The 15831-nt window shown below is 40.9% G+C and overlaps 1 protein-coding gene across 10 annotated transcripts in view; it reads right to left on the bottom strand.

Moving 5' to 3' along the window:
- The window catches only part of SEPTIN11 (septin 11), a 91739-nt gene that overhangs the window by 40690 nt on the left and 35218 nt on the right, over positions 1 to 15831 (bottom strand). For all 10 annotated transcript variants that reach the window (XM_027598446.2, XM_027598444.2, XM_027598448.2 and 7 more), the window contains exon 2: positions 5219 to 5333. In XM_027598446.2, coding sequence (XP_027454247.1) covers positions 5219 to 5333 — 115 coding nt within the window. The remainder of the gene's footprint in view (positions 1 to 5218; positions 5334 to 15831) is intronic.

Here is a 15831-nt window from a genome sequence, read left to right as displayed (position 1 = left end):
TCCACGGGGGAGATTTTTCTAGGTGAAACTGTTTCATCTGGAGCAACTGTTTTGTTTTTACTTTACAAATACTATAAATCTGTCATTGTTAAACGTTTAACTTATGTTTGGCACATAATATGTGCTCAGTGAGTATTTTTTGGCTGAATGGATTCATTCCATGCTCTGACCACTGGCTGAGAGTTAAATGTATCCCTGACAGAACTGCTACAGACTGACTTGATAGCTTTGAGTTCTGACTCTTTTCCTGGCTTCTCTTTATTTTCTGGGGTTAATTTTATCTTTATTCATTTACTCATTCATTTCGCCCTGTAAATCATTTCAAATCCTTTCCTGGAAAAGCAAAATGGAATAAAAATGTATACCTGAAACTAATGTGACATTGTGTCAACTATACCCAAATAAAAAAAAAAAAAACTTAATAAAATTCTTGAGAAAAAAAAAAGATTTAAGTGTAAAATTGAACATTTAAGTGTAAAATTAAACATTTAAGTGTAAAAATGAACATAAAACAGTTTATGTTCATACTATAGTCTTGGCTAAAAAGATCTTAAACTTGCATGGTTTCTACTCCTCTTCTGTCATCCTCTCAAAACAACTATGGTTGGATTATAAGAAAGATTTCTATTTTCAAGACATATTATTAATTTACTTTGACCCTACTACTGAACTGGTTGCCCTTCAAAAGCAGGGATGTTACAGTATTTTATCCATCTTTGTATATACACAAAGAACTTACATACTTCTGGATCAATGTTGAAGCTTCTCATAGAGCTAATGCCATTTTGGAAAATGAATAAGGTACATAAATTTTAAATTGTGAAGAAAGGCTAAATAATTTTGATTCCCTAGAGAAATACAGCATGGATAAGAAAGAAAAGGCTTTGTTTAAATACAAGCGCAGCTCTGGGGGTGATTCAGTATGTTGTAAGCAAGATGCAGCGGGGGGGTGGGGGGGAGGCTATGAACTCCTGGGTGTTCCGGCATCCAATTTAACATCAAGAATTTCCTTCCCTGTTAAGTGAACACCACTCTCCTCTTTATTACATTTCTTTCCAGGATTCAACAGAGATGGGTTCTAATACCAGACATTTAACTCATGGCCTCTAAAACTAGACTAAGCTCATGCCAGGATTAGTTACTGCCCTGGTTTGTTTCCCCTCTTTGCAACCTAACAGCTCTTGCCACAAAATAAAATTACAATTCCAAGGCTTTTTTGTTAAACATGATCAGTTTCCTTACTAGGATCGTAACTTTTTTTTTTTTTAATTCTCAATTCCCTCCCGTAATTATCACATGAAAATAATGATGCTATAAATACCACACATGTGCATACGGTGTTAAAAAAATACAAATGGACAGTAGAGTGACAATGTGAAAAGAAAGTACCATGGATATGCTTAAATTAAATGTCACCTACTCCTCTAAGTGGCTGTCAAAATATTTTGATCAACTAGAATACTTTTTCATAGACTCTTACTTTAAAAATAGATGGACCATTATGGATGGAAGTGGAGGGTATTATGCTGAGTAAAATAAGTCAATGAGAGAAAGACAATTATCATATGGTTTCCCTCATAGGTAGAATATAAGAAACAGCACAGAGGATCATAGGGGAAGGGAGGGAAAACTGAATGGGAAGTCATCAGAGAGGGAGAAACACCAAGAGAGACTCTTAACTCTAGAAAACAAACTGAGGGTTGGTGGGGGGATGAGGTAACTGGGTGATGGGCATTAAGGAGGGCACGTGGTATGGTGAGCACTGGGTGTTATATGCAACTGATGAATTATTGAACACTACATCTGAAACTAATGATGTACTATATGTTGGCTAATTGAATTTAAATAATAAAAAATAAATAAACAGATGGACCATTAATCGGCAGTGAGAGTTGTTTTCTTATACAGATATTTTGCTGTAAATTATTTGTGGCAAAGGGATTTGATGTGTTCTACCCTCTGTGGACAAGTATGCTTAATACTTAATGCTGACATCCCTGACCCCCGTCTCCCAAAGAGCTAATGCTGGCTCCAACCAGAGGGCTCCAGAGTCATGGAAGAGAATCTGGTCAGCTAGATATACCAGCATGGAGGAATAGCTAGGACTTACTGTAGAGTTAAAAAAAAAAAAAGAAAGAAAAGAAAAGAAAGGAAAAAGGAAGGTGCAGAAGAATATGAACAGCATGATCTCATTTGTGTAAAATCAAAACATAAAAGTGCTCCCATAATCGTGAGAGTTGTTTATGCCTGTCCAGTGTGTGTCTCTTCCGTGACCAACCTCCTTTCTGATCATGTCTTCTTTCTCGCAGGGCACCATTTGTGTTTTGTAGTTAGCTAACCCCATATCCCACCCCGAGTGAGCATATGACTCAGGCCTGGTCAGAGACGTCCTATGACTGTTCAGCGAGACTTGTCAAGAACAGCGGGTTCTTTCCTCGGGGGTTGCTAAGCCGACAACTGCTGGAAGCCATACTAGCCTCCTGAAGAAAAAGCCTGAACATGAAGCCAAGCAGAAGCAAGCAGGATGAAGAACCAGAGACACAGCCTTGAAAACACTCTGTGATTCCCTAGAGCCAGCTGTTCTTAATTACATGATTCAATATATTATTTTTTTAGCGTGCTTTGGAGTTGCAGAGGCCTCTTGAGTTTAAACTGGACTTCTGGAATTCTCTGTGAAAATTTTCCTAATACAAAAACACAGAGAAACACAACACTGCTGGCTTTGAAGATGGAGGAAAGGGTCCACAAGCCAAGGATGCAGGTGGCCTCCAGAAGCTGGCAACAGCAAGGAAATGTGAGTTCCCCCAGAGGTTCTGGAAAGAAACTCAGCCCTGTGGATGCCTTAATTTTAGCCTGGTAAGACACATATGGGACTTCTACAGAACCGTAAGATAATAAGCCAGTGTTGTTTTAAGCCACCAAAAATAATTTTTTAAGTACAGAAAAATGTAGAAGATTTCTAGAAGGATTCCACAGTGCTACCTCTGTGGAATGGAAATGAGGGCAGGAGGGGAAAGGGGGCAGGGAGAGCTTATAATTTTTTAAAAAACAAGTATGTATTATTTTAAATTAAAAAACTAATTTTAAACGTGTTTAAGAATGAGCCCAGAATAAAAATCTAAAAATCAAAGGCATTATCACCTACCCAGGACAGTCAGAATAGCAGCTGCTTTACAAATCCATCCGGGCAGCGTGGATGTGGCTTGTGATGAATTCCAACTGGCATCATAATTGTGCTATTGAACACACAGAGTCAGCCAATGAGCCAATACACCCCACTGCACACCACACACCGGCTCAAACCAGGTCCTTCCAGCAAACCCAATCCCACTGAAAGGCATTATCCTACTTGCAGGCGCTGGGATATAACTCCCACATGTATTCTTGAAGCTGATTTTAGAGACAGGGCTGAGGGAGGCAGGGAAGAGAAGCCAGAATAGTAACTGGCCTCTAATTTAGCACGCTCTTCAATAGAAAATCAACAAATTGCCAACAAATTGCTAAGCTAATGAAGAATTGCCCTGCTCTGCAATGAGCATTTACCCTAAGAGAAAAGACAACTCATTTATGCCACTCTGTAGAACGAGCTGCCATTCAGGAGCTCCCCTGCTGAATTTTAAACAGCTTCATGTAGGGGAAAGGGGAATGCATGAGAGCTGGCTTCTTTGGTCATGTTTCTCTCCAGTTATTGTCTAATCCAACGCTTTCAGACATAATGCCGGAGTGCAAGCTGGTCTAGTGTACAAGTCGGTTGTGGCTTTCTACAAATGAACACCGAATACAGGGGCTACATTGAATATGCTCAGGTTTTTTGAAAAAGAAAATATCTGGCCCTCCCCCTAATAACTAACAAATTTTTTAAATGGTGGTTCTTATATTCAATGCCTACCTTTTTTAAATTCACTTCATTTTACCTGGACAAGAGAAATAAGTCTGGTACATTCTGCCAAGCTTAGGGGAAGGATGGTCCACTTGGCTATATATGTAATTTCTTCTGGTCTAGCTCAGAGTGATGTCTCCGAAACACACACCCGGAGGACAACAGGACAATGGCAACAAAACAATGCAGCCCAAACCATTTCACTGCTGTACAGCCTGGCCATTCATCAGGAGTGACAAAGAAGGAAAGGCCATTATCTGTGCCAGGGGCAACTCTGCTTCAAACCAACAGATTTATACTTCTATTTTCCTCTTTTTTCCCCCCCACCTTCTTTTCTGCCTTTCCTTTAAAAAGAATATGGCTAGAGAGAAGAAAAATACCAAGGCCAGAGGCCTAGACTAATGTACAATATCTACAAGATATGAATAAAACATACTGAGGAGGCAGATAAATCAATTCTCGTGGGGGTTTTTTCTATTTATCTACCAGGAAAAAAACTAAGGTTAGTTTTAGATTCCAATTTAAAGACAAAAGTTTAACTTGATAATTCGGGCAGAAAACTTATTTCAAATATAAAACAGAATTTTAAATTCTTTTGCTCTAAAAACCAAAAATGTAAACATTATGTTTATTAAGGAAGTTAGAGTAATTTCAGGTTTTACTTACATTAGGTTGTATACCTTTGAAAAGACTTCAATGGAGGTTACTATTGCACTGTAGTCATAAATTCTCAAAATGCTTTTGAATGATCTTACTATGTATGTTCATATCACTTCCTTCGTTCAACTTCCTATAGTCTAGTTAGGATCTAAGTCTCTCCCCCCACCAAAAATTAAAATAAGTGTTTTAATAACCATACTGAACTGACCATTTGAATGTGTGACACAAATAAAAATAACAATTTGAGTAACATCGCAAAGCTTATGAAACATTTACCAAATACAAGCCTCAATCTGTGTAACTATGTGACATATATCTGTGTATATTATTGTCCTACTTTACTAATGAAAGAAAGACGAGTAAAAATGTCATTCCCCGGGGCGCCTGGGTGGCTCAGTTGGTTAAGCGACTGCCTTCGGCTCAGGTCATGATCCTGGAGTCCCGGGATCGAGTCCCACATCGGGCTTCCTGCTCAGCAGGGAGTCTGCTTCTCCCTCTGACCCTCTTCCCTTCGTGCTTTCTACCTCTCATTCTCTCTCTCTCTCAAATAAATAAATAAAATCTTTAAAAAAAAAAAATGTCATTCCCCTATTTCCCTGAAATGTGCGCCTCTGATAGTCACCTGCCAACACCTAAGGATCAGACTCCTTGCTCAGCAGCAAGAGATGAGTCACTTACCAACACACAGGATGTTGAAACAGAATCCTTGAGAAGTAGACTTATTGACCAGCTGGTCCGGGAGACTGTCAAATCCAACATGTCCAGAAAGGGACAAGTTCCGAAGCTCTTCATTCTGGAATTTCAGAGGGAAACGTTTGAGAATTCATGAACTATGCCACCTGAGTTACCTACAGGTGGATATTACCCTCTCCCTCCCTCTCTTCTTAACTGCATGGAAAAAGAAGATTCCCTCTAAACCCACATCCTCCTTGCCTTCAGTTGCTCTTCCACAAAATCACACTGACTCCCAAAGCAGACTCTATCCCAAGGAATCTCACTTCTGGTTACAAGTGTCCTGGTCCAGGGAAATATGAGGTTCTAGAGGTGCTATTTCAGATATGCATTAAGTGACATAAAAAAAACAACCATGTTGATGGCTTCAAGAATTCAAGAAAAATTTTCAATTTACTTTCAATCCAGAGTGTAAAATAAGTAACACTCTTTTAGATACAGAAAGGAACTCTGAGACCCTCAGAATGGAAGATACATACTTGTTACAATTATAAAAATTCTGTAACCACCATAAATGCAACATATTTAAAACTATTCAGTTCTTGAATTGGTCCTGTCTCCACCATCAGCTATACAGGCTTTTGGGGGCATCTTTGCTTTCCCCTGTGCAGCACCCAACACAGGCTCTGCACTCACTGGACCTTCTCAGAGTTTACTGAAGGAGACTGGGGTAAGGTAGTTATCATACACTTAAAAATTTGGATGATTCATGCTATTTTATAATGGTGCTGACTGCCTCCATGACTTTGAATGCATCTCATATGTATTGGAGGTAATCTATGAAAACTTTCCTTCCCAAGAAAACAGAGGTGAGCTATGGTCCTTCAATTACAACATCATGGTTATGGTTTGGGATTCCAGAAACTAGATATTGAAAGCCTCCTTGAAAACAAGACTCCTGGTGTTCTTTCTGGTTCTGTTGCCAGTGATCTTTAATATTCAAAATACTGAAGTTTGAAAGACAAAATGAGCCTCAAAACCCTATTTTTTTAATAAAAAAGAAAAAGCTTTGCACAGGATCATTTCATCGATATTTTTAAAAAGATTGGTTTTCATTATTCTTCTACTTGTTACATAATGATGACAGTGATTTCTTTTAATAATCAAGGACTGAGACTCCATGTGAAAACATCACTATGGTCACTATCTAGGCAGAGAAATACGACTCCCTAAATACAATGATTTTAAAGGAATGTTTTATGAACAATATAATGGCTAAGGTCCTTGCCGCTCTAGAATTCTAATTCCATGAAATACAACTAAAAACCGGCACAATGCCCGAATACCATGGTGGCAGCTGCAGGTTTGAGGTCAATGGGACAGAGAGCAGATGCCTAGTCTATGAATAGTTTCCTTGAAACCTGCCAACAGTGAACATGAGACTCAAGAGTAGGCACTTATCCTTGAACGGGATGGCATGGTCGACAGCTCCCCAAGCAGCTTTGGTGGCAGGCCCCCACGGGCAGAGGCCCCCACGGGCAGCAGGCCTGGTAGCTGGCCAGGCCTCCTCACACCACCACATGGACCTAATTCTACCACCTGCCCCTTCCTCTTCCATACCTCAAAGGTTCAGACATCAGGTATTTTTAGGGTGTTTACCACATCCTCCAAGACTTGGGGGAGGAGGATTTGAAATGAGTCTGGGTTATATTTAGAACTCTTTCCACCACAGCTGTGCAGCGGCTGTTGTGCATCAGGCCGGGAGATGCCACCACACCAGCCTTCATTTGAGCTGCATCTCTGACCTGAAGAGTCAGTGAACGGCCTGAAAGGAGGCAAGGCAGGGAAGAACCATCATCCCAAGCTCCCCCCTCTTCCCCACCACAACAATTCTTTTCATTTCCGGAGGGCGGGGGGGGAGGCGGGGGGAGTGGTTTATTATTGTGGATTCTGCATTGTTGGGTTTTTAGATTCAGATAGATATCCACCCATGAGCCAATCCTGGGAAAGAATCAGAGTTAGTAATTATAGCTCTCATCCCAGAACCCAATGCACAGCATCTCATATTCTCACCATTTCCAAAACACGAGAAACCACCCACACACCCACTGAGTATTTTTATACCCACTGAAAACCACATACAAAATGAAGGGTTATAAAACAGTTCGGTCTTGAAATTTTTTAAATTTAAATTTATTTCTTCAGAGTCTGTGTTCTAACTTTGTAATACGAAATATATAAATTTTATATAGCCATTTTAGAATTCCATAATTTGAGCCTAATTCTCTGCCCAGTATTAAAGAAACTTGGAGGGTCATTGGCCATCAGTATGTGATTGGAAAAAGGGAAGTAGGAAGTTCCTCCTGCGGTTCATGAGCAGGCTTAAAAACTGGAAAGTGCTGTAGGAAAAGCAAAGAGCGGCTCTAAGTCACACACAACAGCAGCTGAACTGAATTCCTACGCCCCAGAATTTTAGGTGACCATGTTTACTGCTTCTTGCCTTAGCTATCTCTCCTCCAAAAAGTGTAAGATCTCTTTTGAGTCTACGGGTGCAGTCTTAGGGAATTTCATATATTGTCATGTCCTTAACCACTATCACACATCTGGAAATGACTCTCAGCTTTTTATCTCTAATACTGAACTTTTTGCCTGAGTTCCAGTTCTGAATCTCTATCAAAGGGATGATTCTCTTGGGCTATCCCACCTGTACCTCAAACTGATGTTCATGAAACTGAAATCATATTTCTCCATCCCAAACCCTATTTCTGTTAATGGCACTTAGGTTATGCCCCCCCATCCCTTGCATAAATTCCAAAGTGTTATCAAGACCATAGCCTCCTCCCCTTTACTCCTACGGACTCAACCACCTTCTATCTGGTCCCCTTACCTCCACCCCATTCCCTCTAATCCCTCCTCTCTCTACTTTGCTGCAAAAGGGATCTCTGAATTCAAAGGCCCCCAATCCAAACTCCTTGGACTGCCATCTCAGGGCCTCCATGGGCCAATCCCTAATCTCCTACCTAATCTCCCACTTCTCCCCACGGGACACCTTTCACTGCAGCTAACCTGAATTCCTTACTATTCCTGAGACAACCCCACATTTCTCCCCATCAGAGTTTATTCACACTATTTCCTCTATCTGGGAAGACCTTATAGTCAATGTTTACATAACCAAACCTTCCAGATACTGCTGAAATGTAATCTCCAGCATTATCTTTATTATTAAATCTCAGAGAGAATTTCAGTAAACATACCCCTTACCAATGAAAGGAAAATGATGATTGGATGAAGATGGGTCAGGCCATTTGGCATTCCAGGACCATCATAATGGCTAACATTTATTGACCATTTCCAATGTTCCAGGAAAGCCTTAATAATGACCTAGTTAATTTATCTTAACAATTCTATAAGATAGTTACTATTATGACCCAACCTCAACTTTTGATGAGAAAACAGGCACTTAAGTTTAGTAACTTGTCCAACATCACACAGTAAGCTGAGGAGCTAAAATCTGAGCCCAGAAGTCAGGCTGTAGAATCCAGAGACCTTGCACTTAGTCACTGGTATAGCAGGATGATCTACTAAGTTCTCAGACAGCCCCAGACAATACAATGGTTTTAGCTGGTATCAAAATCCAATACGTTAAAGTAGGGAGGAAAAAAAAAAAAAAACTCTCTAAAGTCATAATTCTTTGGCAACCATAAGAGACGGAAGGTGAGAATTAGAATTGGCAAAGTAGCTCTAAATATATTTTCACTGGTCCTGGCAATGCCAAGGCCAGACTTTGATTTTTGCAGCCACAGCACATGAAGCCAGTAATATAAGGCTTAGTTTTGACCATTCTTTAAATGAAAGTGCCAACATGGAACCACTAAGTAAGTAACTATAAGACCTTAGTTGATTTAGTCCTCCATTTGCTAATCTATCTATGGAGGATTTGTACTTACATGATTTCTATGCCTACTCCATCTTGAAATGGGTTGTGACTAATTCTATGGTATAAAATAATTTAACAACCTTTTTTCTCTTTTCGGGTCACCTCCTCACAGACACAATTATTTATTTGCTCATTCAAAAATACTCACTGTTCAAAGCAGTAAGGGACCAGATGTTATTTTTGTTATTCATTGATAAATACTCCTCCTGCCCTTAAGAGGTTTACCATTTAGGGGCACCCAGGTGGTTCAGTTGGTTAAGCAGTCGACTCCCGATTTCGGCTCAGGTCATGATCTCAGAGTCCTGGGATCAAGTCTCACATTGGGCTCTGCACTCAGTGGGGAGCCTGCTTGAGGATTCTCTCTCCCTCTTCCTTTGCCCCTCCCCCAACTCCCCCACTTGTGCACTCACATGCTCTCTCTCTCCCTTTAGAGAGACAGAGAGAGAGAGAGAGCGAGCGAGCATGGTGGGGGGGGTGAGGAGCAGAGGGAGAAGGGTAGAGAAATCCAAGCAGACGCCATGCTCTGCATGGAGCCCGACTCGGGGCTTGATCTCAGGACCCCAAGATCACAACCCCAATTGAAACCAAGAATCAGACACTCAACTGACACCACCCAGGCACCCCTAAAATAAATAAATCTTAAAAAAAAAAAAAAAGAGGTTTATCACTAGCAGTAGAGACCGGACATCAATTAATATAATACCACTAAGGATTAAAGTGATAAATACCATGACTTTATGGTTGATATGAGAAGGAGCTTTTGGCTAGGGAAATTCAAGAACACCTTTTGGAGGCCAGAGCTCCCCAACTCTACCAGGGGAACAAAAGTCCAGCTTGCAGAAGCCTTCTAGATAAATGCCGTCTATGCCCAAAGGGTCACTTTACTATGAATTTATACTCTGAAGTTTATAATCAACAAATTTTTTCAGAAGATGCCTAGCTGACTTCATTACTAAAATAATTATAAAGTAAATTATTTAAGAATGTGTGCCAACACCTACGTTCTGAGTGCTGCTTTAAAAGAAGTTCCACAGGGGCACCTGAGTGGCTTGATCGGTTGGGCATCTGCCTCTTGATTTCAGCTCCAGTTGTGATCTCGAAGTCATGAGATCAAGCCCCGCATCAGGCTCAATGCTGGGCATGGAGCTGGCTTGGGATTCTCTCTCTCCCTCTGCCCCTCCCCTCCCCATGTGCTTGCGTGTGCTCTCTCTCTAAATAAAATAAAATAAGTTCCACAACTCCAAATCTTGCTTAACCAGGAGCAGGATGGCAAGGGGTTTGGAGTCAGAAAGCCATGGATTTGAATCCCAGCTTTGCTTCCTACTTTTCTTAGTCTCTGATGGAGCACCTGGCAGGGTGGTTGGGAGGAGTTAAGGAATCAGTAAGTATGAGAGTGCCTAGCACTTAAGGTCCTCGGGAAACGTGGGTTTCCTTTTTCTAATTAGGTGGGAGGAAAAGATGACTGATTTTAAAATCCGAAATGAATGAGCTCTGCCAGTGCTGTTCAGCATGCCAGGAGATGCTGCTGATTAGCAAAACCCGCAGACTAACCAGGAAAGAAAAATCACAAAGGGAAGAACAGAATGAACAAAAAGGAAGTAGAGGAGAGAGAGAAGATTCTAGCTGGAAGAAAATTCACCCTAAATAGGAAAGTCATTTACAAAGCTGGGGGAAAAGCCATAGAATCACATTCCTATTTGCAGGCATCAACATCCTCCACAGCTGGAAACCATTCCGGATTCCCCTCTTCATTTTTCCCCTCTATTTTAATCCAGCTCAGAGCCTCCTGAAACTGGATGTGCACAGATGGGTTCTGTTCACCATATTCAAAGTGAAATGATATCCCCTTTCTTTGCTTTTAAAACTTAAGGCTTCCCTGGTGTGGTTAGGTAATCTATGGCTGCTGATCCTTCTCAGCCGGCAGAAGCATGGGAGCACGTTACCAAGGTGATATATGTTTTACTGTATGTTGCAAACAATTAGACTTAATTTTTACCTTTAAAAATAGATACTACCATTTAAATTTAGAAAGATTTCACCCCTTTAAAATGATATTTTTTTTAAATGTGAGCAATAACTTTTATGCATTCATTTAGAGAGCTGAAGATTTTGTTGACAAGAAGTGGCAATTACATTCTTCTCAAAGCATCATATTATAGATGATAAGTTATACTGACCCAAGTCAAAGCCTCATCTGTAAATGAGATTTCACCCAAAGGCCTCTAAGCAAAAGTCTTTGGTTCTAATGTTAATTCTAAGGTTTCTTGAATCTGGAAATCACACATGCATAAATCCAATTCTGTCATGTTGCTTGAGGACAGCCAACACAAGGTAAAAAATTCCTGGTAGTATATTTTCTCTTGCCAAAACAAAACAGCTCAATTTTTACATGACCCTTGAAAGCGAGTTTCTATCAGTTATCCTAGGAAACTCCAAACCTTATAGAAATCTGTGTGTTTGCCTCTGTTTTCCAGCTTAACTTTTCATTTTTGCTTAACTATAATAATTACGACTTAGTTTTTTAAAAAGTTATAAAAAGTTCACCCTTTACAACTGCTCTGCTTAAAAACATTTTTTCCTTCAGCTGTATCTGCTGTCTTCCATGAGATTTTCTTTTGAAAAGTGGATTTATAGCCTCAAAACAAAACAGGAAATAACTCTTCTGTGTAAGTTAATCATCTGTGTTCAAGAAAAAAAAAGTAAATCTTTATTCATGCTTTCATTCACTCAACAAATATTTATTGAATACCAACGTGTGCTAGACACTGTGCTAAATGCTAAGGAAGTGATGGTGAGGAAACAAAGCATCCCTAACTCACGGACCATAGTCTAGTGGGGCACATCAATGTTAGTCAAAGAGTCACAAATATATAATCATCAACCATCCAAAAGTGCAGGATGCAGTGCAACCTTATAACTCACGTTGACTGGCACCAGCCTTCACTGTGTAAAATAGCATTAGTCTGCAGCATTTTTGGATATTAATTTAGCAGATAGCCCCTATGTACAGTTGATGTGCAAGTTTCATGTATTCATATGAAAACAAAGAGTATTTCTGACCAGCATTGCCTAATGGAAGGAAGCAGAAATGATTAAGACTCAAAGTCTTAAGAAAACGAATGTCCAATTTTAAGTGAAGCTGAGATACAATCGTGGGACATACTCCCTTTGCTCTGTCTTTCCCCACATAAAGAAGATGCCCACTCAGAGAAAAGAGGAGGTACATGTCCCTTCTTCCCCTCAGGTAGTGTCTTGTTTTGAGGTCCTGTTTGAGTGTACAGATGCCACCTAGTTGAAGACAGGCAGAGAAGAACATCCTATTCCTTACATGAAATCCTTGACCGAACACCAGCCAGTACTGGAGAAATCCTGGCCTCACAAACTGCCCAAGAAGTCTTACCCAACTGCCTGATTGATCATTTTCATAAATACACACTCTTATCTAACTACATTTTACAAAGTATTGAACTTGTTTCATATTCTCTTTTAAAGAAAGAAAAGTTGGTGGGAAGATGGGAAACGCCCTTAGTTCCCATGCAAAAGGGAAAACACTGGAATGCTAAATATCTCAAGCCACAACTATGAAGTCCGCATGGGGATGTTTTCTAGGCTAGGCAATGCTGGGGTAATTTCCATAATATAAAATGTCTGAAGCATCTCATTACCAATGAGGATCGCGTTCTTTAAGGATGACTTGGAGAACATCTGTGATTCTGCTTGTCATCTATACCATGAAATCCCAAAGTGAAAGCCAAGAAAACCCCACAGAAATTGTCTCACACAAGCAGCAGAATAGAGAGCCAGGAAGAAGAGAGAACAGTTAAGAGGAAAACCATAAGAGGAAAGAACCTGAGTGTAGCCCAGCTGGAAGCAGGGACTGAGAAGGAGCATCCAAGGGCCAGCCCCCAAGTCAGAAAGCCAGGTAGGTCAGCTCTGAGTGACAAGCCTAGGGAGCCAGCCTCGAAAACACCACCAAAGAACCAGAGAAGATCTTGGTTCATATTGAGTAACTGCCCCAATTTCAAGTGTCATTTCAAAGTAAGTCTCTCCAAAAGACTGCCAGAGAAGGAACAAATTTTGCTTTTCCAGATCCTTGCAAAAATAATGTGTGGGGGTTTTCTTTGGGAGTCGTATGGCTATAGGGAAATTTTACTTTCTAAGTGTTACATTCCTGTAATATTTGAATTATTGCAAAACAAACACCTCACACCTTTTAAACAGAAAATAAAAGATTTTAAACATTGGGAAATGCTAAAAAGGACAATAATAAATAACAAATAAATAATAAAAATCCTTTCAAAGGAGGCAATCCTGCAATTTTTATTGCGGCTAATAGATGGGTGATAGGATAAAATACACAAGCATTTATTTTTTCTAATAACAGAACCCAATCACATTTAAAGTGATAAAAGTGAGCAGAAAAGCAGAACAGTACAGTGGAAATTGCTTGATGGGGGAAGCCAGAGGAGTCAGGGCAACTCTGCCATTATTTAGCAGCGTGACCTAGGTAGGGTAAGTCATTTAACTTCTCAGCCTCAGTTCTGCCGACTTTAAGATAAAGTACTTCACAGGGGTATTGCAAGAATTAACATAATTCTCTATCCTCAGCTCAGTTGACACACTTTTCTCAGATGGCCTCTTCCTTGCCCACCACGTTCGTGACCTTCCATAGGCTAATTACTGCCTGCCATAACCCGCAGCTCCTCCTCGCTCCCGGGCATCCATAGCCCAGGCATTGCTAAGCCAACATCTCCTAAGTGGAACTCATGCTATCCCCCATTCAACTTAAATCTGTCCTTCCTCACTTTTTCTTATGTCAAATGGCAACATCTACTTCAAGGTATCACAGAGTCCCCTAGAATAACACTGATCAACATGCACACTGTTAACCCTGATTAAAAATGTACATAAATTTGTAGGCTTCCACCCTCCTGCAAGAAAAAAAAAACAAACCCAAAAAAGTCCACTGTATAATCATTAAACCCCCTGCTGGCCTCTGAATTCAATAGTGAAGACTTCTTGAGGACATCCGTACCAAGCTGGCTTTTGTCCTCTGCGCCCAGATGAAATAACCACCCACCACCCTTTTTTAGCCAAATCTTTCCCACCAAACCCTTTAACGGACTGAATCCCATCTATCAGCTGATTCATGACTTGAATATTCCTCTTCTCCTAATACTACTCCCATTAGGCTTCACCAAAATTTGTATCTGTGTGACATTTTACCACAGCCGTATTCTCCAACCTCCTCATTCTCAGATAAAGAGGCAGGTACAGTGGCTGATGGGTTTTCCCTAGAAACCGGGCCAGGTGGCGAGACAGGGCCACAGGGACACCCAGCGTCCTGGTGCCTGGTCCACCCTTCTCTCCCTTACACTTGGGCTGGCTCTGAAGGTAAGAATTCATAGTGGTTGCTGAGGGAAGTCTGACACCCAAGCCGGGAAACACAGCACTGCCCGGGTTCTAGGTCTCCACAGGGGCCCCCAGCTCCCGTACGTCTTCTCTACATCCCACCTCCCATCACAGGAACAGCCCACACCACCTCCAAGATCTGCCTGGCTTGTCTGTGATGAAAGTCCCACCTCTGACCCAACAGCAATGAATTCCTCACATAATTAGGAAAAATACTGTTTAAAAGCAGTCCCTAGAAGTGGGTATCTGAAGTGAACAGAGCCCCAGCTGCTGCTTACAACCCTGGATCCCAAGGGGGTGTGGAGGGGGACGGGAGAGGTAGTGCTGAATTATTAGTAAACCAGACTTTCAGCAATCCAGAAATTGTACAAAGTGGAAGCACTTTCTTCTTACAGACAGGATGTCTTTCTAAAAGTCCGTGTGAACTATGAGAGCTTCAGTCTAACTGCATGCCAAGAATTAACAACAACAACAACAAAAAAGACATTTGAAGTTTCCAAAGACGACTCCTTCTTTTCGAGTCAAATGACTAATGCCTGTAACAGCCTAACGTTACAAAGTGCTGATCAGCAGAAAGTCTCATGTTTGGGAATGACGAGGCCCACATGTGCATTCCAGACACCCTTACAAATGCTGCAGTGCTCAGAGGAAGAGGAGGTGGGAGGGAAGCAATGTGACAAACAATCAAGAAGCATTTATAAAGGCACGATCCAATTAGAAACAGATGCTACAGCTGTTCTCTCGCACCGCTGCACATCACAGAGGTGATGAGAAGCCCTTTCCCATGGCTAGCAACCTCGGAAAGTTAATGAGAAAACCAGGGAGGAGGGTCATAATCATCTTAAAATCCTCTGACGCTGCAGTGGGATTCCCAAATAACTGGATTCCGTTTCAAACGTATCACCTATCTTGCAGAGGAGAAAACCACCCAAATGCCTCACGGTTGCTCTTTTGCCCTGCCATTACGGTGTGGGATAGCTTCCACACAAACTTTTTCAGAACAGTGATGAATAGGAGGTCAAAGATTATTAAGGGCCCTTATCAGTTGGAAGTTTCCCCCCTCAACTTCTTATGTATGGTTCTACTCCTCATATTCACACATCAATTCCTTAGTGCTTCCTATCTGAGAAATATCACAGCTCAGTTTGTGTATTTCTATTTGCTGAATGCATTAATCAGCAAATAATGAAATATGGATGGGACACTTCCTTCCCTATGCCACCATTTCTATCACCGGATATAAATTAGCCACTTCCTTTTTGAAAGATAT

Source organism: Zalophus californianus, chromosome 2 (genome assembly GCF_009762305.2).
Source record: "Zalophus californianus isolate mZalCal1 chromosome 2, mZalCal1.pri.v2, whole genome shotgun sequence".
Classification (NCBI taxonomy): domain Eukaryota; kingdom Metazoa; phylum Chordata; class Mammalia; order Carnivora; family Otariidae; genus Zalophus; species Zalophus californianus.
Note: the sequence above shows the minus strand (reverse complement) of the source record. Positions and strands in the feature narration are given on the sequence as shown.